Source organism: Rhinolophus hipposideros, assembly GCF_964194185.1.
Source record: "Rhinolophus hipposideros genome assembly, chromosome: X".
Classification (NCBI taxonomy): domain Eukaryota; kingdom Metazoa; phylum Chordata; class Mammalia; order Chiroptera; family Rhinolophidae; genus Rhinolophus; species Rhinolophus hipposideros.
This window is the reverse complement of record NC_138046.1, coordinates 97488206-97511745: the sequence shown is the minus strand read 5'-3', so window position 1 is coordinate 97511745 and position 23540 is coordinate 97488206. Positions and strand designations below refer to the sequence as shown.

The 23540-nt window shown below is 41.6% G+C and overlaps 1 protein-coding gene across 2 annotated transcripts in view; it reads right to left on the bottom strand.

Moving 5' to 3' along the window:
- The window catches only part of SRPX (sushi repeat containing protein X-linked), an 89834-nt gene that overhangs the window by 7263 nt on the left and 59031 nt on the right, over positions 1 to 23540 (bottom strand). For both annotated transcript variants that reach the window (XM_081042840.1, XM_081042839.1), the window contains 5 exons: positions 18315 to 18441; positions 15233 to 15354; positions 14313 to 14492; positions 12659 to 12792; positions 9935 to 10056 (listed from right to left, as the gene is read on the bottom strand). In XM_081042840.1, coding sequence (XP_080898966.1) covers positions 9935 to 10056; positions 12659 to 12792; positions 14313 to 14492; positions 15233 to 15354; positions 18315 to 18441 — 685 coding nt within the window. The remainder of the gene's footprint in view (positions 1 to 9934; positions 10057 to 12658; positions 12793 to 14312; positions 14493 to 15232; positions 15355 to 18314; positions 18442 to 23540) is intronic.

Here is a 23540-nt window from a genome sequence, read left to right as displayed (position 1 = left end):
TTTCAGCAAAAACTTTGCAGGCCAAAGGGAGTGGAACAATATATTCAAAGTGCTGAAAAAAAAAATTAAAAGCCCAAGCAAAAAACTTCCAACTAACAATACTCTACTTGCCAAAGTTATGCAGAACTGAAGGGGAGATAGAGTTTTCAAATCAGTAAAAGCTAAAGGAATTCATCACCATAAATCAGCCTTACAAGAAATGTTATAGGGACTTCTTTAAGCTGAAAAGAAAAGGTGCTAACTAGTAACAAGAAACCGTATGAAAGTATAAATCTCACTTCTAACAGTAAATATATAGTAAAGGTAGTGCATTAATCACTTATAAAGCTAGTGTGAGGTTTAAAAGAAAACTAGTTTTACAGATGATGTAATACAGAATTGTACACCTGAAATCTATGTAAATTTACTAACAATGGTCACCCCAATAAATTTAAAAAAAGAAAACTAGTAAAAATAACTATACAATAATTAATGATTACACAAGATAAATTGTGACTCAAAAACAAAAAATGGAGGGGAAACTAAAAATGTAGAGTGCGTTCAAACTTAAGTTGTTGTCAAGTTAAAGTAGGCAATTATAAATAAGTTCTTTTATGTAAGCCTCGTGGTAACCACATAGCAAAAACCTATACTAGATACACAAAAGGTAATGAGAAAAGAATCTAAGCTTACCATTAAAGAAAGTCATCAAACCACAAAGGGACACAGCAAGCGAAGAAGAACAGAGGAACAATAAAACAGCCACAAAAACAATCAACAAAATGACAGTAAGTACATACCTGTCAATAATTACTTTAAATGTAAATGGACTAATTTCCTCAATCAAAAGACATAGTGTAGCTGAATGCATTTAAAAAATACAACCCAGACCCATCTATAAGCTGTGTACAGATGTAAGGGCACACAGACTGAAAGTGAAGGGATGGAAAAAGATAGTCCATGCAAATGGAAACCAAAAGAGAGCTGGGATGGCGATACTTATATCAAACAAAATAGACTTTAAAACAAAGACTGTATTAAGAGACAAAAGAGGGAATTATATAATGATAAATGGGTCAATTCAAAAATAAAATATAACATTTGTAAATAGTTATCCATCTATTTTTGCAACATAGGAGCACGCTAATATATAAAGTAAATAGTAATAGACCTAAGTGGAGAAATAGATAGCAGTACAATAGTAGGGGACTTGAATACCCCACTTACATCAATGGATAGATGATTCAGACAGAAAATCAATAAGAAAACATTGTTCTTAACACATTAGAGCACACGGACTAGATATATACAAAACATTCATTCCAAATACAACAGATTCTTCTCAAGTACACCTGGAGCATTTTCCAGGCTAGATAATGTTGGGCCACAAAACAAGTCTTAATACATTTGAAAGATCGAAATCATATCAATCATCTCCAGTCACAATGGTATGAAACTAGAAATCAATTATAAGAAGAAAATTGGAAAATCCACAAATATATGGAGATTAAACAACATGGTATTAAACAACCAATAGATCAACAAAGAACTCAAAATAGAAATTTAAAAAACACTGAAATTAACTGAAATGTAAATGCAACATGCCAAAACGTATGAGAAGCAGCAAAACCATTTCTACAAGGGAAGTTCATGGTGATAAATGCCTACCTCAAGAAACAAGAAAATCTCAAATAAACAATAACTTTATACCAAAAAAGGAACTAGAAAAATAACAAATGAAGCCCCAGGTTACTAGAAGGAAGGAAATTGAGATCAGGGTGGAAATAAATTTAAAGAAAAAGAAAAGAAATTCCTAGAAATATACAACCTTCCAAGACTGAATCATGAAGAAATAAAAAATGTGAACAAGCTGATTACTAGTAAGGTGAATGAATCAGTAATCAAAAAAACTCCCAAAGAAAAGTCCAGGACAAGATGCCTTCACTGATGAATTCTACCAAACATTGTAAGAAGAATTAATACCACTCCTTTTCAAAGTCTTCCAAAAATAGAAAAGGAGGAACACTTAAAAACTCATTTTGTGAGGCCAGCATTATTACCCTGATACCAAAACCTGACAAGGACGCCACAAGAATAGAAAATTACAGGCCAATATCCCTGATGAAAATAGATGCAAAAATACTCAACAAAATATTAGCAAACCAAATTAATCATTAAAAGGATCATACACCATAATCCAGTCAAATTTATTCCAGGGATGGGAGGATAGTTAAACATCTGCAAATCAATTGACACCATATACCACATTAATAAAATAAAGAATAAAACCCCAAAGATCAACTCAATAGATGCAGCAAAAACACTTCACAAAATTCATCATCCATTTATGATAAAAACTCTCAACAAAGTGGGTATAGAGGGAGTGTACCTCAATATAATAAAGGCCATATATGAGAAGCCCACAGCTAACATCGTACTCCTCCCACTTTTCCCTGAAAATCAGGAAGAAGACAAAGATGCCCACTCTCCCCCACTTTTATTCAACATAGTACTGGAAATCCTAGAAAGAGCATTTAGGCAAAAAAAGAAAATAAAAGGAACCCAAATTGGAAAGGAAGAGTAAAACTGTCACCATTTGCATGACATTACATAAATAAAACTGTAATGACTTTGCCCCCCTCAAAAAAGGTGAATTCAGTAGTGTTACAGGATACAAAATCAACATACAGAAGTCTTTTGCATTTGTATACACTAATAACTAAGTATTAGAGAGACAGATTAAGAAGACAATCCAAGGGGTGGCCAGTTAGCTCAGTTGGCTAGAGCGTGGTACTGATACCTCCAAGGTTGCCGGTTCAATCCCCGCATGGGCCACTGTGAGCTGTGCCCTGCTTAAAAAAAGAAAGAAAGAAAACAATCCAGTAGCATAGGAGACAGAGTCAAGATGGCAGACTAGGTAAATCTTGAACTCACCTCCTCCCATAAACATATCAAAATTACAATGAAATTATAAAACAACCATCACTGAAAACCACCTAAAGACTGGATAAACAGAATTCCTATAACTAAGGATATAAAGAAGAAGCCACATTGAGATAGGTAGGAAGGACAGACATGTGGTCCAGGCAGGTCCCTCACCCATGGTGTGGTGATTAATAAACATGAGGGATATTTTGGCTGTGGAGGTCCCTACTGAGGAGCCCTACACTGGAATCCCCAGCCCAGATCACCAGTGCTGGGAAGAGTCCCCATAATATTTGGCTTTGAAAACCATTGGGGATTGCACCCCAGAGAGCCAAAGGGCTGTCAGAGTCTAAGACATGCTGCTGTTAAAGGGCCAGTGCACAAACACATACTCTAAGCTCCAGTGCAGGAAGAACATCTCAAAAAGGGACAGGAATATACTGGGAAGAACAAAATAGACTAACATTAGGACAAGGGCAGGAGGGGGAGGGATGGGAGCAACTCAAGACAGAAGCATCGGCAGTTGCCATTGTTTCTTTGTGGATCTCTCCTCCCACTCAGACAGGCACCAAATCTATGCTCTCTTTAACCTGGCTAACAACATTCTTTCTATCCTGGTGATTCCCAGAGGCCCTGCCCCACCCAACTTAGTCCCTGACCAAGTTTCTTCCAGTGTCTCCTCCACACAATCGCCTGCTCAGCTCATGCTGCAAACTTTCCAGCAAATCAGCAAACACCACTCGAGTGGTGGCTGCCCCTGGCCTCAGCTGCAGACTCAAAAGTCCTCAAGCCCCTCACAAGCAGCATCCAGCCTCAGTTTGCATCATAGTGGCTACCAAAGGATGCCAAGCCTGGTACAAGTGGCAGTTGGAATCAGCTCACAGCATAACCTCCCACAAGTGCCCATAAGCCCAGCACAAATGGCAACCAACTGCAGATCACGTCATAGCTCCTACCACGCAGCCCCAAAACTGGCACAGGCAGCAGCCAGAGACCCTCACAAGTCTCCAGACCCAACACAACAGGTAGCCAGCTTCAAACTGCAGTGGAGTCCCACCCAACCAGCGATATAACTGACACACCTGAAGGGTAGCCTAACGTGACTTTTGCTCCATGGGTCAGCCCCCATACAACAGCTCATCCGCTCTAGTCACAGCAAGCCCTCACAGTTAATCAGCCTGAGGGCCAACCCCACTCACTGATGTGCCAGCAGCAATCGAGGCTCAACTACAACAAGAAGGTAGGCACCACCTGCACAGGGGACACCCGTGAAGCACCTGGCTCAGGTGACCATGGAGACTGCATCACTGGGCCCCACAGGGTACCGTCTATCTAAGGCTACTCCTTTAAGACCTGGAAACATAGCAGATCTACCTAACACATAGAAACAGACACAGAGAGTCAGCCAAAAGGAGACAAACATGTCCCAAATGAAAGAACAGGATAAAACTACAGAAAATAAAGGAACTAAATATAACAGAGACAAACAACCTACCAGATAAAGAATTAAAAAAAAAAACTGGCTATAAGGGTGCTCAATGAACTTGGGAGAACAGTAGATGAACTCAGTGAGAACCTCAACAAAGAGATAGAAAACATAGAGCAAACAAAGTAAAGATACTGGCTCCCTCTCTTATACACAAAAACTAACTCAAAATGGATTAAAGACTTGAACGTAAGACCTGAAACCATAAAACCCGGAAGAAATCATAGGGGGTAAGCTCTTTGACATCGGTCTTGACAATGATTTTTTTGGATGTGACACCAAAAGCAAAGGTAGGAAAACTTAACAAGTGGAACTACATCAACCGAAAAAGCTTCTGGGGTGGGTGGTTAGCTCAGTTGGTTAGAGCGTGGTGTTTATAACACCAAGGTTGCTGGTTCGATCCCCACATGGGCCACTGGTGAGCTGTGCCCTCCTTAAAAAGAATAAATAAATAAAAATTAAATAAATACATAAAAAGCTTCTGCATAGCAAATGAAGTCATCAACAAAATGAATGGCAAACTATATAATGTGAGAATCTTTTGCAAATCATATACCTGGTAAGGGTTAATATTTAAAATACATTCATAGTACGCAATAGCAAAACAAAAACAAAAAACAATAAAACAAAAATCCCAAACAATCTGATTTAAAAATGGGCAGAGGAACCGAATGGACATTTTTCCAAAGAAGACATACAGATGGCCAACAGGTACATGAAATGTGCAGCTCAACATCATTAATCATGAGGAAAATGTAAATCAAAACATCCCATGAGATATCACCTCCAACCTGTCAGAATGACTATGATCAGATAGATAAGAAATAACAAGTGTTGGTGAGGATGCAGAGAAAAGGGAACCCTTGTACATTGTTCCTGGGAATGTAAAGTGGTGTGGCTATTATGGAAACAATATGGGGGTTCCTCAGAAAATTACCGTATTTTGCAGTGTATAATGTGCACTTTTTGCCCAAATTTGTGAGGGAAAAATAAGGATGTGCATTATACATGGGTAGTACTAATTCCATATCTATATAAATGTTTTTAATGCTTTTACTTATGCTTATGAATTAAAAGTGTAATTCTAGAAATCAATAATAATATCCATATGCAAAATACCTTGGAATACGATAATTGGTTTTGTTGAACTTATGATGAAATTGCAACAGCAAAGAGTTTTTGGCCTTTGATGATGCGTAAATATTGTAAATTTGTTACTGGTACATAAAATTTCTTGTACCTTGTATCTGTTCTCGTGTTTTGTAATTATTTGTTACATAAAATTTCTTGTACCATAATATGTTAAAAAACAAATGCTAAAATTCCTTTGTAATACAAAAAACAAGTACCTAAATGTAACAAAAATTCAAATTAAAAAAATCAAAACTTTCCCTGAAAATGAGGGCCAAAACATTGGGTGTGCATTACACACGGCAGAATACGGTAACAGAACTAGCATATGGTCCAGCAAATCCACTTCTGGGTATTATCTGAAGAAAATAAAACATTAAATTGAAAAGTTACATGTACCCCCATATTCATCGCAGCGTTACTTATAATAGCTAAGATATGGATACAGCCTATGCAGTTGTCAATGGATGCCTGGGTAAAGAAAATGTTTTACACACACACACACACAGAGGAATATTCTAAAGCTATAATAAGGAATCAAATATTGCCATTTGTGACAACATGGATAGAACTTGAGGGCATTATGCTAAGTGAAATAAATAAGAGAATGACAAATACCATATGGTCTTATATGTGGAATCTAAGAACAAAACAAAAACAAAAAAACAAGCTCATAGATTCAGATAACAGATTGGTAGATAACAGATTGGAGGACTGATGATGTGGGCAAAATGTGTGAAAGGACCAAAAAGTACAAGCCTCTTGTTATAAAATAAATAGGTCATGGGTATGTAATGTATAGTATGGAAATTATAGTTTAAAAAGCGTATTTCATATTTAAAATTGCTAAGAGAGCAAATCTTAAAAGGTCTCATTACAAGAAAAAAAATTTGCAACTAATCATGGTGACAGATGTTAAATAGACTTTTTGTGATCATTTCACAATACAGAGGGTGCCAAAAAACTGTATACACATTTTAAGGAAGGAAAAAACTATTAAACTTATAATAATATATACCGATAACAACAGATGAATCCAAGTCACATTTGACTTCTGCAATTAAAAGAGGTGCTCAAAGTGGTTACCAAGCGTCCAGACTCTTTTTATTTTTTATTTATTTATTTATTTTTTTGAGGAGAGTGCAGCTCACAGTGGCCCATGCGGGGATTAAACCGGCAACCTTGGTGTTATCAGCACCATGCTCTAACCAAGTGAGCTAACGGTTCACCCCCAGGGTCCAAACACTTCTGATTACAGCATACTACTACTTGAGCAACGTTGACCAAAGTGTCCTCTTGTATTCATTTTTTGTCACCCCCGGTATATGCAAATATTGAATAATTATGTTGTTCACCTAAAACTAATAATTTTGTATTTGATTATACCTTGAAATATAATATGGGTATACAAATTATAGGCTTCTTGGTCCCTATCATCCTTGAGATTGCTGGAAAATTATTCTAGGGAGTATGAATTAGCCCATTCGTCCAGATCTACAAGAAATGAGAGCAAGAAAGCAGATAGGTGCTGACCTTGCAAAATCAGGCACCCAGTCTTTCCTTTCTGATGCTGCTCTTCAACAATTTTATCATGGCTTCAGTGCTATTTGGAAATAGTATTCCAACAAGACAAGAGAATTTTTAGATCTTTCAGGCATTCTGCTTCTCCTCTTTCATGCTTTCCATCCTTTGCCTAAAGTGACTCTTTTCTTCTGTGCTAGACTCTAGGTGGAATTCAAAGGGAACTCTGCCAAGTTCCAGTGATTGGTCTGATAAAGGGGACATGAAGTCTGGCACAGACTAATTAGGTAATGCATATGAGGGATCGTCTCTGCATGACATTTTCCTGGACTGTCTTCTACACAATAATGACTGAGCCTCATTTTACAGGCTGCTGTGCAAAATTTCCATTTCAAAACTGAAGTCTTTGGTAAAGCACTAGGCCAGTGGTTCTCACAGTGTGGTTCCCAGGCCAGCAGCATCAGCAACACCTGGGAATGTACTAGAAATGGAAATTCTCAGGCCCCATCTTAGACCTACTGAATCAAAAACTCTGGGTGGGGGCGCGGGGGTGGGGGTGGGGGAGCAATATGTGTTTAAACAGCACTGCAGGGAATTCCGATGCAGGCTGAACTTTGATAACCACTGCATAATTCATTTATGTAGCTCATTTGTTTAAATCATCCTCAGTTTGCAGAGATCTATAGTAGCCCTAACATACACAACCTGAATAACAGATTTTTTTCTTAAATCTTGAAATTTAAACTTTAAAATCTCATCAAGATTTTATAAAGATACTCTCTCTATATTATGTATATCTGCAATTCAAAGAAAAACATTTAGTGAACTCAGCAACAGGGTTTAAAAATAATAATAATAATCATTGGGGCCGGCCTCAGGCGGTTCGAGCTCCATGCTCCTAACTCCAAAGGCTGCCAGTTCGATTCCCACATGGGCCAGTGGTCTCTCAACCACAAGGTTGTCAGTTCAACTCCTTGAGTTGCGCTAGGGATGGTGGGCTCCACTCCCTGCAATTAAGATTGAACACGGCACCTTGAGCTGAGCTGCCACTGAGCTCCCGGATGGCTCAGTTGGTTGGAGCGCATCCTCTCAACCACAAGGTTGCTGGTTCGACTCCCACAAGGGATGGTGGGCTGTGCTCCTTGCAACTAGCAACGGCAACTGGACCTGGAGCTGAACTGTGCGCTCCACAACTAAGACTGAAAGGACAACAACTTGACTTGGAAAAAAGTCCTGCAATTACACACTGTTCCCCAATAAAGTCCTGTTACCCTTCCCCAATTAAAAAAAAAAAAACTTTAAAAAAATCATTGACGTTGGGTATGAGCAGGTAGTTCCAAATAAGCAAGAGCTTCATAAAACCTACTTTGAGAATTTGCATTGTAACTTTTCAGTGTCAACCTAATCCTCTCTTTTGAGTTCTGTGGTCTTCAATTTAAGGTGTTAGAATTGTAAATACACTCAAAGGTTACTACCACCCCTGAAAATAATAATGTAGTTTCAATTTAGAGTCATTTACTCCATTTACTTAGCACCAGTGTGGTGCCAGGACTGTGCTAGAAACAGATACCGAATGTTGGAGAGATCTGGTACTGACCAAGAGTGTTGTACTCTAGGGAGGTGCTAGATGCAAATGCAATGGGACAAAACAAAAATGAAAGTTTATGATTATACCCAGCTTTCTCCCTTTTTCAGCCAACTGAAGAGAACTCAGGCATCCTTTTTGTTTGTTTGTTTGTTCCCCATCCCTGACCCACTGAATTTTTGACTTTGGTATGGATGGGGCAGATTCCAGTTAGGTGGAGAGAGGTATAAATCAAGCATGGAATTGGTCAAAAGACAGATGGAATAGAGGGGAATTAGAGAAAGAAGCTATTGTGTCAATCTATAGCATCGCTTGCTAAGGACACATTTGTATCACATAATCTCTCCAGGAATTTCTGTGACCCTCTTTGAACATCTGTGATAAGGTTCACCAAGTCCAATTTCATTTCCTTCTTCCTGGGCATACAAAAAGACTGCATTTCCCAGCCTCCCTTGAAGTTCAGTCACAATCATGTGACAAGTTCTGGCCAACGGACTAGGAGAAAAAGCAATTTTATGTTTCCAAAGTGAAGCATAAAAGAGTGGTAGGGTTTCTTTTTACTCTCTCTCTTCCCCTTTAGAAGAAACCTGGAAGCCATGGGCTCTAGATACTGATGCTACAAGATGGTGGAACCACCATTAGCCTGGGACCCGGAGATACTGTGTAGAACAGAAATCTGCAACAGTGTGTAAAAGAAAAAAAGGAGTGAGGAAGATTTGCAGGAATCTTGCTTTAGCCTGATTATTCTTTTCACAATGACCAAGAGATCCAAGTAAAAATTTGGGTTGTTCAGAAATTACCTTTTGGCTGTTGAATTCTGTTTCTTTAATGCACCATTACTCAGAGTCTGAACACCATGTTCTGGCTTTATAAGTGTTACCAAAATAAAATTGTTAAAATGAGGGTATTGACAGAAGTCCTGAAAGCATGGAGGAAAAAGAGGCCACGTCTGGAAAGGCTAGTTGGATGCCTTCCCTCTTAACAAGACCAAGGATTACTTAAGTCCTTTTTGCAGTCTTTCCTTCATCCACCCCACTCCCACGAAGTTGGGGGGGGGGGGAAGGGGGGAAAAGGAGAACAAAGACAAAGCGAAAACACTTGGGAGAAAGAAGAGAACACTGGTAATTACCTACTGCATGATATATTTGGACAAGCAGCAGCATGCCAATTAATATGGTTATGATACTCTCAGAATAAAAGCAAGAAGTTTACCTAGAATCAATACTAAACAGAAAGAAATCAGGGAACCTGATCAGAAAAAAAGTACATTATAGGGGATAAAATTTAAGGACAGTACGTCCCCCTACCTGAGCTGCAGAGCTAGGGCTGGAGGCATAATTTTTGCTCCTATCCTGCCGATGAGGGTCGGGAACACGCCTACCAGCTCTACCACGGTGATGTGCCGAAGATCCAGGCTACATTGTGCTTGCTGAAAATAAACCAAAAGGGAGGTGAGAGAATGGCTGAAAAAAAGAATTTCATGTCAAACTACAGACTGACGGAAACAGCCCTGGTCTGTTTTGGAAAGTTTATTTGCCCACTGAACACTGTCCTGAAAACAGTTCAGAAATTGGGATGAAATCAGTGGCTATAAAACCTTAGTACCTTCCGAGAGGAATCATTCACAAATGGCTTGGCAATAGATTTTGAAACCTAAGCAAAATGGTAGTCTCTGTCTTTACAGATGGGGTGAGACTTTGCATGAGCCAAATTTCCTAGAAAGTGTCCAAGTCCACCTCCAGAGGATTCTAAATTTGTCTTTACGAGGAGAGAAGAATATTTCCAGAGTCCTCTCATCTGCCCTTGTGTCCACCTTCCACATCCCCTGCAGTATGTTCCCCACACCCTAACGTGGCAGGGAAATGAGGATAAAAGATGCCAGTCCTCTGAGTGGGCCCTTGTCAAGATGCCTGGGAAAGTGGCCCACTGAGCCACGTGCCAGGAGTTCTCCGCAGGAGCGGCGATGGCACTAGGGAACAAAAAGTATCAAGACAAATCTGCCTAAATGGGAAAGAAATTTGAAACTCTGAATTATTAGAACACCAATTTTGTTTTTTTACTACAATTCCACTGAAACATCCCTATAGGGGGATGACAGGTTGGTTTAAAAAAAAAGTTACCAAGGGTAAAAATATACTTTATTATTCTAACTGAAACCCCTAAGTCAATCAAACCTTCCCTTGAAGGCTCTGGTTAAAATGCAAATGTAAATATATTGAGTTGGAGGAAGTCACATACAAACCCCTTGATACCAAGTATCTTACCCAACTAGTTGATTGGTAATTTTGCTAGTACCCGAAAGTAACATATCAGGTCAGGGGTCAGCCAACGTCTTCTTTGAAGGGCCAGATAATAAATATGTTAGGCTTTGCGAGGCTGGATGTTCTCTGTCCTAACCACTTGTGCTACTGTGGTACAAAAGCAGCCATAGACAATGCACACATGAACAAGTGTGGCTGTGTTCCAATAAAATCTTACCTACAAAAGCCAGAGTTTGCCAACATAGAAGAAAAGCAAGTAGTTTGGCTTAAACGGTTTTCTATGGAATAAGATGAAGTCAGGAAATGTATAATCGTGGAAGATAGCCTGCAAGCAAAGCCAATTGCCCACACAATGTGGTGGCGTGAGCCTGTGTTACCTGAGGAGCAAGTCCCCTAGCTGGGACAAGGGGATACAAGGATGGAGGTAAGGTGGCAAGGACTGGGGATAAGGACACAGTGAATTGGGTTCCTATCGAAGGAGCCTGAAAAATTTTGTATGGTTGTTCAGAGTTCATGGGAAGTCCTTCAAGTACATGGGGAGAATGAAAAAAGGTTTATTATTCATTGCATTAATGCTGAAATGAGAAGTAAAATTGTAGTCTTTGATTAAACCATGATTGTTCTAAACCATTCTATTCACTGTAATAAATGAAGTATTTGTCACAAAAAGTGAAGCACCGTGTCCATGACCCAGCACACATCCTGCCTCTTTAGTGTTCAGTCACGTGGGCCACTCTTACTGCAAACCAGCTCCAGGACAAAAATCAAGCAAGTTCTAGTTCGATCCTTTGAGTTTCCAGTTTTTGTTTTTCAAAAGACACTGGTTGGGGGCGGCCAGTTGGCTCAGTTGGTTAGAGCACAGTGCTCATAACACCAAGGTCGCCGGTTCGATTCCCACATGGGCCAATGAGCTGTGCCCTCTACAGCTAAGATTGTGAACAACAGCTCTCCCCGGAGCTTGGCTGCCGTGGGCTGCTGTGAGCTACTGTGTGCTGCCAGGAGCGGCCAGCGTGAGCTGGGTGAGCGGGCCAACCAACAACCAGGGACCAACTGCCTCACTTGAGGGAAGTGCAAGGCTCATAATACCAACATGGGCCAGGGAGCTGTGTCCTACACAACTAGACTGAGAAACAATGGCTTGAACCGGAGGGGTGGGTTGGCGGAAGAAGGGGGGCAAAAACAACTTGAAGGTGCTTAGGAATCATTTGATTTAATTAAAGTGTAGATTCTGATCCAGTAGGTCTGGAATGGGGCTTGAGAATTTGCATTTCTAAGGAGCTCTCAGCTGATGCTGATGGTTCAGAGACCCCACTTTGAAAACCACCTTCTAAAGAAGGTCATCACTCTCTGAGGTGCTCTGTGAGAGCTGGGGAAGTTCCCTGGGGCCGGATCTGGGGCCTAAGAGCCACTGGATGCCCCTCGTCCCTTGAACCAACCTTTTGGGCTAACAACTGGTGGATCACCTCCAGCCCAGGCATATCCTGGACGGGTTCAGCAAAGACAATTGTTTGGCTGGGCCCAGACAGTGCGTCAATGAGGCTGATTAGTGAAGACAAACAAACCTCAATAATTGGAAAACAATTGGGTTAGCACTGGGGAGTTGATGTTAATCAGGTTATGCCCCAGTACCAGAAATGAACAATGTTAACTCCTGAAACTCTCAGTAAATGGATTTAAACACTGAAGCCAGCCTTTATTTTAACTGAATGACCAGGCCTTTCTTGCTGTTAGAGGTCCCCTTCCCGCTTTGGCCCTGCCGCATGGACTCACCTGTAACATTCCCAGCTGCAGCCTGTAGAGGAGGTTTCGGGCCGTGGGTGTGGACACAATGAGGAGTCTCCGTTTCTCGTAAAACTGATCCAGAAGTGCAGCTGCTGTTCTGACACCCACATTGACATTCATGGCTGTAAATAGAAAGCGCCAGATGGGTCAGAAACGCTCTACTTGCTCTGGTTCAACATAGCCTGTGTTGACACACAGAACTGTATGTGTAAGAGGTGACCCCTGAGATAAAGATTCAATTGTAACTAGTTATTCAGGTGGTGGTCCCAAGCAGCACTGATAGAAGACTGAGGAAATGTATTAGTTTCCTCTTGCTGCTGTCACAAACCACCACAAACTGAGTGGCTTAACACACGCCAACTTATTCTCTTACAGGCCGGGAGGTCAGAAGTTTGAAATGGGTTTCACTGGGCTAGAGTCAAGGTGTTGGCAGGGCTGGGTTCCCCCCAGACACTCTAGAGAACAATCTGTTTCCTTGCCTTTTGCAGTATGTAGAGGTCACCTTCATTCCTTGGGATTCGTGGCCCTTCCTCCATCTTCAAAGCCAGCAGACTAGCCCCTTCAAATCTCTCATCTCTTTGACCTCTGCTTCCATCATCTTTTTCTCTGGCTCTGACAGCAGTTCTGCCTCCCTCTTATAAGAAGAACCCTTGTGATTACACTGGGCTCACCTGGATAATCCAGGATACTCTCTCCACCTCAAAATCCTTAATTATATCTGCAACATCCTTTTTGCAAAGTCAGGTAATATATTTACAGGTCTGGGGATTAGGACGTGGATATCTTGGGGGTGGGGGCATTATTCTCCCAACCTCAGAAAGTAAGATGGGGAAGGGAAGTGGTATGTTCTTTCTACTTTAATGTGTGAAATTGAAGAACCTCAGGCCTTTAGCTGATGGTGCACGTCTCTCTCTCTCACCTAACTCTGAATGGCTGGGATTAAAGGGAAAGCATAAAGATGAGAAAGGACCAGGAAATGAGACAAAAAAAGGAGTATATAAATAAGAGGATATGTCCAGAAGTTTCTGGCTAGAAAATTTCACACTATTATCTCTACCCAGTCCAAGTTTTGTTCCTCAGTAATAATAGCTGACATGCATTGAGGGCTTACCCTGGGCCAGGCACTGCTCTATTCCACTGCTCAATGGAAGACCTAATTTAATCCCTACAGCTCAAGTCGCAGGTATTATCTTCCGCATTTGACATAGGAGGCAAGACTCTGAATGTCCAAGATCTGCATGACTTTCAAGGCAGTGCTCCAAAGCAGGCATTATATTGGCTGGACACACGCTATACTGGCTTCGTACAAAAGGTCTTTACATTTGTAGAAGGGAGGAACAGGGTAACTAGGGAAGACCTTGTTGATTCATTATTTCGCTAAAGGCTGGTCCTGGGTTCCCACCTCCAGCTTCTTCCTTAGAGGACATGAAAGAGAGATCAGAAGATAGGCAGAAGCAAAGGAGGAGGGTGGTGAGATGAGCTGCAGCAGGGACCCAGGGACTATTTTCACCCATCAGATGAAGAGGAATGACATTGAACCTTTCAAAGTGCATACAGTGAAACCCTTCCTCCCTGTGCTGCAAACCAGAAACAAGGGCTCCTCAGGTTCTGCTGCTGGCTAGAGAGAGGGCTGCACACGTACCTGCACAGGTGGGCTCCGTGCCAGACCAAGCCAGGTTGGATTGACATACTCGGGCAGGGCTACCCTGTAGCTCGTAGCCACCTATGCAGGAGAACTCACAGGTGGCTCCATAATTATCACCGTCGCTGGAGCACTTCATGTAACCATTCTCCGGGGCATTGAGTTTTCCGCAGCGTTTAACTGTAGGGACACAAGCCCAGGTGGGTCTCAATGCTGAGCTCCCCTCCACAGAGTAACCAGGAGAAGTGAGGGCTCAGATGCAGCAGCTTTATACGCATTTATATCAGTACATGAAATGAGTGAGGGGGCAGAGATGGCTATCTGGCCAGTGGGTGGGCCTTGGAATGGTCACTATTCATACCAATGAGACCACTAAGATCAATTGTTTTAGCTCCCCGTGTTTTATATGAGGTTGAACCCAGAAGAGTAAAGATGTTTAATAATTAAATGCCCAAATCATGAGGCATAAAGTAAACCTTAAAAACACTTTTTTTTTTCAGGTAGAACAAATATTCTAGAACACCAAGAACATGGCCTGGTGGCCCAAGCTGTGGGAGGAGGGAGGGCCCCACACGCAGTTCCTAACCTTCTTTATAGAAGGATTTGCAAGCTTTAGCTGGTCACCCAACCCCAAGGATGGAAAAGTTGTCAATATTCTTCTAGGACAGTCAGGGTAGGGCTCATTTGACACCAGCTTAGGGCTCTCTTGGACTCCTTAAGTAATATGCCAGCACTGAACCTCATCCAGATTTGTACTGTGAAATTCAGGCATTAAGATGGCACACTTTCCCAGCCTCATCAGAGGTGAATCCAAGCTGGGAAGTGTTCATATGGCAGTGGGCACTCACAGAGGGTTCTGGCTTGAGGGCCTGTTTCCCTTTGCTCTTGGAGAGGAAAAAGCCAACAAGCCGTATTCTTACCTCTTACTTTAACTCGAAATTTGCAAGTGCCCTTGTTCTCTGCTCGGTCATAGACTGTGTACTGGATCTTGTGATCTCCTTCTGGAAAGTTCGAGCCTGGGGGGAGGCCTTTTAGAATAACACTTAAAGGGGGAGAACAGAAACAGTAAAGATGATCGTTAGAATCCTAATAACATTTAGGCCATTGTGGACTTAATGATCAACAATGATCACTGCAGGCGTTTGTTGAGGACCAACTCTACCCAGGAAGCAGTGATAGGGGCAACCATTAGGTCAGTTTGACTACAACAAAGATTTCCTGAAGAATAGAATTTCCTGAGCTTTACTTTGTTTTGGAAGAGCAATTTGAGAGCACAAAATGGAAGTCCCCAATTCCTGGGAAGTTGAGATTCACTTTTCTTGCTGGAAGGTAGAACAGAAGATGGGGGAAGCTGAGAACCCAGGGCCCACGACTTCCTCCAATCCCACCTTTGTATCAGGAGGGACCTGAATTGCCTTGCTGTTGGGAAGATGAGGGAATTTTCTGTGATCATTTGAGTGTAGTCCAAGCAGTCATTGGCAATTTGTGCCTGCAAGGGGTGCTAGAACTTTCTTTTTCTATCTGGGCCAGTGGAGACCTTTCCTGAGCAAAAGGCAAGTTCACTGTGATTCCTTGGTGATCCTAATAATAATAACATTGTTATTGTTGCTGCTGCTGTTGTTGTTTGCACTTACATAAACTTTACATGTCAGGCACAGTTCTAGGTATTTTATATATGTTAGTTTATTTAATCCTCAGAACAACCCTATGAGGCAGATATTCTCTCCACTTCACAGATGAGGAAATTGTGGCACCAAAAGTTAAGGAAGTCGCTGAAGATCACACAGCTAGGGTGACTCCAGCATCTTTTTTCTTGCTTGTCTGATAAGAGCACCAAGAGGTACAGCATGATCAATTGCCAGGTTTTGTTTTTCAATAGACAGATCATTTCTGTTCTCTCCACAGTTCTTAAGAATGATAAGAATATTTGTTAATAATGGACATGTGAAGCTATCATTATCAACACTGAGGAGAACCTTACACATAAGTAGACAAGGTGGCTACTGTTTACAAGGTATAAAGTGAGGGGTTTTAGGAAAGTGCCAGAAATCTCACCATTAGGGACATGTCACTTTGGGCCTTAGATACTTTCAGGTCCTCAGGAAGCATGATTGAAATGTAGATAAAGCTGAGAGGAATCATACTTCCAATACGAGTGCTGCTAACCTCTTGGAGACTATCTCATTTATGACATGTAAATAACAGTCATACGGAATAAATAAGGGAACTCACAGGGAGCACTTGCCTCAGAGGTTGACACTAGAACCTTCTCTCTTAGAAGGGGATGATATAACAGTAGTTTGCATGAGACATGGGGGACGGGGTCATAAGAAAAATGCCAGAGAAGCAAGGAGTCCCAGTGAGAGCTGAAAAGGGCACAAGACAGGCTTCTCTAAATGCCTTCTTCTGCCGGAGCGCGCTCCCCACACAGCGTCCTACTCCAAGCCTCTGCTGGCTCTGGGCTGTAGAACCCGAGAAGCAAACAGCTGCTCCAAAGACGCTCCTTAAAAATGTTAGATTTCTAACCCTAACACACAGGTTACCCGTTAAAAGGCCAAAGCGAATAGAGTCATCTGGTAACTTGATGTTGTGTTTATCGTAGAGGATTTCAGTAGCAATCATAGTTACTATTGACCCTGTCATAAGAACCTGTCATATATTAGGGGCTGGGCCAGGCACCGTGCTAGGCCGCAAAGATGCAAAGACATGGAGACCCTATCCCTGATTATGTCAACTGTGACTTCGTTTTTCATCCCAACTGTTTGAAGTTTCTCATTCGGAGTTTGTGACATGTATGTGACAGCAAACATAATTTTCTTAATAAAGTATGAACTTTGTTTTTGAGGCGTTACACCGAGGAACAAAACTCGTAGTATTATCTAAGCTAGATGGTGCACTGGGAGAAAATTATCAGGATGTAGAAAAAACATATCTTGCTAGGAGTGTGAGTCTCACCCTCTTTCTAGTAGAAGATGTTCTGTTATTACTAATACTTCCTATAAAATGTTTGCTGTTGCATGGCCTGGGACGATAGGATTATACAAGGTCTTTCCCTGCTGTATGGCTCACCAGGGGGTAAGTCAGAGGGATCATTTGTCCACAGATGGAAACTCTGTGGGGAAGTCTAACAGGTCCAGGAACTTTAAGGCATGGATGTGAATGTGTTAAGATGAAGTAGTGGCCTCCAGGGAACAGGGAAGCCAATGAAATAGCTGCGAGGGTGATGCTAGATTAGAACAACATGTAGCTAATTGCACCAAAAGGAATCACCCGTTTTTAAAAGCATTTTTGGATGCACGTCAAACTATTAATGCAGTAGGTCCTGGAGAATGAAGTTGGGGTAGGGAAGAAGGCAGAAGACACCTACTCTTTTTGAATAAGCTTCTTCTACAAGTGTTTAAGATGGTCACAAGTTTTTAAAAATAAATTAAACATCAAAAGTTTTGAAAGAAGCAGGCGGCAAAAATCAAGAGGTAGAAAAGATCGGCACTAAACCATACCCACAGAGACCAAAGGGAGCAGCACTAGGTTCTACCTGGGAGACACGGAGGCGTCCTGTGGGGGTGATGGCTTAATGTGGCCAGGGGACATGAGTAGGAGCACCCTGGGCAGGCAGTGGGGGTGATTCTATCCCCGAATTAGAATTAAGCAGGTAGCTTCCTCTTCCTCCTTCTGTCCTTCCTCTTACCTTCTTTCCACCTCCCCTTCTACTTCCCTTCTTTCCTTAAACAAATATTTACTGCATACCAACTATGTGCTAGGCATGGTACTTATTACTGGGGACATGACCGGAAACATATTGTAGTGGAGACAAATCCGTAGTGTGTCAGATGGTGAAGATGACAATGGAGGAATAGCAACCATGAATGAACAATAGCTGAAAGAGTGACATACCATGTCTGAAAGCATCAGTGGAGGAGCGTAGATACACTTCCCCACTCAGGGTAGTAAACGTCTCATGTTAAAGAGGCAACGTCATTCTAGCTGCCAAGTTGCACTTACTCAGTTAGAATACCGTCTGCTGTGTCTCTTCCCTCGGGGGTATCCCAGGACACCCGAACTGTCAGCTTATTGGGTTCAGCAATGCGTTCCTTCACACTTGGGCACTTGATTCTAGGAGGTTCCATATCTGAAAATATAACCAGAGTATTCTCACTATCATCAAGAAACATTTCAGCTTGGGGTTCAACACCCAGCATTTGACATGCCTAAAGCTCTAGGTACTCCCTACTTTTGAAGGGTTTGTTCACCCCCTGTGTATTTCTCTTCCCTCCCTTCATTGTGCCCCTTTCTCTTTTGCTGAGTTTTGAAGAATGTTTGGGTACTCACATGTGCATGGCTAAACCTGCAATCAATTAGCCTTGCTAGGTGTCTTGTGGGATAATTTGTTAACTATAGCTTCTTTCCCTGTATTTCCAATCTCTGCCTACTGACTTGATAATATGGCAGTAACCCAGCTAAATCTAGAAGCCATTCAGCCATTGTGAATCCCTCCTCCTTTAAAATCAGCATCATAGAGTATTAGAGAAAGGTACCTTAGCTATCATCTAGTTCAAGTCAATTCAAGGCAATGAAATTTTGGTGAATGCCTGCCTTACCCATGGCATCATTCAAGCTGCTGGGGTTGGGTTGCACAAAGGCAAGAAAATCTCATGTGCTTCTCCAAAATTTACAGTCTATTAGGCGGGTATGATATGAGGCAGAAATGGCATTGCCCCAGGAGAGGTAAAAGAAAATGCTATGGAGGCTTAAAGGAGCCACCCAATGCTCATTTTACAGATGTGGAAACTGCTGCTCAGAGGGCTTAAGTGATTTCTTTAAGGTCATGCATGTAGATAGTGACAGTGTGAACTATAACCCAAGCACTTACCCCTGGAACAAGCCCCCTCTCCTATAGCTGTATCTATTCCAACATATTCTTTAATATCTTAAAACGAACAGTGTTCTGTTTGGGTCCACTCTCCCATCCAACTATCACTGGCTACAGCTACTGTTTGTGTTTGGGCACAGCAGTTCTACCTTGGCTCTGCCCCTTCCAAAGCCTCCCAAATTGGCCCAATTAGTTTCTCTACCAGCCAATAAAATTTCTGCCCCCTACCATCAAGGAAGGGTTGATAATGAGGTCTAGAAATAAGTGAGATATCAATTCTAAACTGAGTTGGATTTCATCTTATTATAATAAAATGAAATCACAAGAGAGGGAGTTCAAACTTGAGCAAATTCTACTTGATGATTCTGAACAGATAGACAATGAATTTCAAGAGGGCACAGCAAATTAACAACTTTCAGATTTGCATTGCTTTACATATCAACTGAGAAGTATTTAAATATTACTATAACCTGAATGAAATTAAATGTCATTTGATTCTGAATCACAAACATCTTTGAGAGACTAAATGCAAGAAGTGCAGTCTTCATATACTTTCTCCTGCATCTTATCTAATAAGTTCTCTTTTTATTTAGGGTAAGAAGTGAATCATTTATTAAAGAGTTTTGCCTTCAGCTATCCAAATTCATTTTTATTCTGTGTCATGCTTCAGCGGAGTGTGAGTTTATAGCATTAATACACTAATGCTAAATTGAATAACCACCATATTTTATTGAATCTAATTCACTATCAATTGTGAGATACATCCTGATTTCGGGGATATTAAAATATGAAAAAATATGCTTCTTAGAATCGATGAAGTATATAAATGTTATGATGAAATGGAAGGTGCTTTAAAAGCATTTGAGATGTCTACTGTCAGTTGCTAAGTTTTTTAAAAATAATCACTGTTTTACTATGATAGGTAATAGAAGACATATTTTTATAATTGACTAATATTTCACAGCTTTGGATTAATCAGAAAGACAAGTATACACCACCTGCACCCTGCTGGTCACATATAGCTGGCAATCTCATCATAGAAAGCATATTTATGTGTGTGTTTTTTTAATGTAAAGCAAACGGGGGGTGGAGAAGAGGAGAAAGATTTCAGTGTAAAATTACATTGTGCTACCATATTTTCTTGAAGTGACATTGTCAGGGTGAAGAGATATCCTTAGTCTCTGTAGCATGTAAACTAAACACCTGGATGATGTTCTGGATTGTTTTCTGTATCAACTAGACATATGACATTGTGAGCAAACAAGCTCCAAATTCTCCAAACCAGTTTCTGTCTAGCGAACAATGATCAATGGAAACTGGCCTAGTGTTTCAGAAGCAGTGCTCTTCTAAACTAGAAACAAGAAATCAACCACTAAAAGTAATAGCTAATATTTACCGAACCGTCTTACCATCTCTGTATTATTTCATTGAATCCTCACAACTACCCAACTAGACGAAGGATGGTTACTATCATTCCCATTTATAGACTAGGAATACCAGAAGCATTTCCCCTCTTAGAATTTCTTTGTGATCTGGGATTTTAAGACATGATCACGTATTTTTAAATTATTTTAATTAGCTCTAAACACCTGTGTGTGTGCCTGCTGTTGACCCAGTGTTTTCCTCCAACCTCGGTACACGTATTCTTTTGTGATTGCCTGCTACAGCTTCCCCACAAATCCTTGAAGAGCAGTAGGACTCGATTCTGTTGCATCCTCGAGCATCATGCCCTCTTTTTCAGCTGATGAGACCAGCTGGCCTGCCTTTCACAGATGCTCCAGAGACATAAGCCTATTATTACACAGCCATAGCCATCATTGCTTTTTACAAGGTATTATAAATTTCCATTAATTAAATGAACAAAGTTGCTATAGAAACATAACAATGATTCCTTTTTGACTCACGATGCCCACAGAACCAGTTATTGTGTGGAAATCCTGAAACTGTCTTGAAAATCCTGGCTTCTTTCCCATTGATTGGAGACATCTCACAAACTGTCTCCCTTCTCTGTGCTCAAGTTCCCTCTCTGCATATAAAATACCAGAAACAAAATATTGCACTGTATCAACTACTATTTATCCGAGAAGCTGAACTATGTACTTAGGATCCTTAAAACATATAACCAGGTAGGCAGCTGAAATAAGAAAGAGGTTCAGGTTTCAGTCAAGATGGAGGAATAGGGAAATGCTGTGCTTATCTTCTCTCATGACCACATCAAAATTACAACTAAACTACGAAACAACCAAGATTGACAACTGCCTGAAATCTTACTGAACCAAAGCCGTACAACTAAGGACATACAGAAGAAGCCACCTCGAGACTAGTAGCAGGAGCAGACATGGAACAGGCTGGTCCCACACCTGCATGTGGCCATTAAAAATAGGGGTGGATATCTTGGCTGTGGAAGTCACCCCAGGAGGAGCAAGGAGTCCCCAGTGCCACCCCAGGTACACAGCCCAGGATTCCAGTACCAGGGAGATAAGATCGCAAAATTTCTGGTTGTGAAAACCAGCAGATATTTGTCGCTGAGTGAGCTGGAGAGCGACTGGAGTTCCAGGCGCTCCTTTGAAGAGACTGCACATGGACTTACAGACGGAATCACTGGCTGCAAGCTCCAGTGCTAGAGCAGCAGCTGGGGAGGTGACAAGGACATACAGGGGGAACTGAGTTCGCTGGCTTCAGGATGAGGTCTGGGGGACAGCTTTCTCCTGGACGGAGGAGCTGGCAAAGGCCATTGTTTCTTTATTGAGCCCTCCCCATCCTGGTGTGCAGACACAGGTGGCCACCATATCTAAGTCTCTATCAAGCTGGCTGACACCCTTCGTACACCACGCTCTGGTGATTCTGAGACCCGGCACCAACCAACTTTCAGGCACACACGAGCCACTTCCAGTGGCTTTCTTGTACAAACTGCCTGCCATGCATGGCTCATGCTTCAGACTTTCCTAGGGTCTCTGAAAGGTTTGAAGAATCCAGACAAGCAGGATCTGGCTTGACCATATCCTATACCTCTGGCTGAGTAGCCCTAAGCCCTGCACTAGTGCCAGCCATCCTTGGTTCACAGCTTGGCCTCTCAAGGTACTTCCAAGCTCTTTGCAGGCAGCAGCTATCTGCGGATTGCTTTGTGACTCCTGCTGGGTGGTCCTAGGTGGGGGCACAGGCTGTGGATGAACTTGACCTGCAGCGGGTCTTCTCCCAGGTGGCCATGGGGCTGGCACGCCCAGTGGCCAGCTTCCAAATAAGCTGGATCATCACCTAACCACCTTCAAGGATGACACCCCAAAAGGGCAGGCTGGGCAGGCACCAGAGTCCTGCTAAGGCAGATCCTGCTGTGTAGGGTCAGTCCCCGCACCACAACTCCTCCACTGTAGTCAAAGCCATTCCTCACCAGCAGTGAGCCCAAGGGTCAGTCCCTCCCATTGAGGTGCACACAACAACCAAGGCTCAACTACAACAGGAGAGAACACACAACCCACACAAGAGACACACCTGGAGTCCGTGGCTCAGATGAGCAGGAAGACTGCATAACTGAGCCCCACAACACAGGTCATACATAAGGCCACTCTACTAAGACGGGGAGACATACCCTGTTTCCCCGAAAATAAGACCTAGCCAGACAATCAGCTCTAATGCATCTTTTGGAGCAAAAATTAATATAAAACCCATATTTTATATTACATTACATTACATTACATTAAAGACCCAGTCTTATATTATAGTAAAATAAGACCGGATCTTATATTAATTTTTGCTTCAAAAGACACATTAGATCTAATTGTCCAGCTAGGTCTTATTTTCAAGGAAACACTGTAGCAGCCCTACCTAGTACATAGAAACAAACACAGGGAGGCAGCCAAAATGAGAAGACAAAGAAACATGCTCCAAACAAAAGAACAGAAAAATGCTCCAGAAAAAGAACTAAACAAAATGGAGCCAAGCAATCTACCAGATGCAGAGCTCAAAATATTGGTTATAAGGATGCTCAATGATCTCAGCGAGAACTTCAACAAAGAGATAGGAAACATAAAAATATAGATAGAAAACATAAAACAGAGCCAGTCAGAAATAAAGAATACAGTAATGAAAATTAAGACTACATTACAAGGAATCAACAGTAGATTAGATGAAGCAGAGGACTGAATCAATGATTTAGAAGATAAGGTAGCAAACACCCAATCAGAACAGCAAAAAGAAAAAAGAATCCAAAGAAATGAGGAGAGTTTAAGTGAGACAACCTTAAGTGTACCAACACTCCCTTTATAGGGGTAGCAGAAGAAGAGAGCAAGGAATTGAAAACCTATTTAAAGAAATAATGATGGAAAACTTCCCTAACCTAACAAAGGAAATAGACATATTTC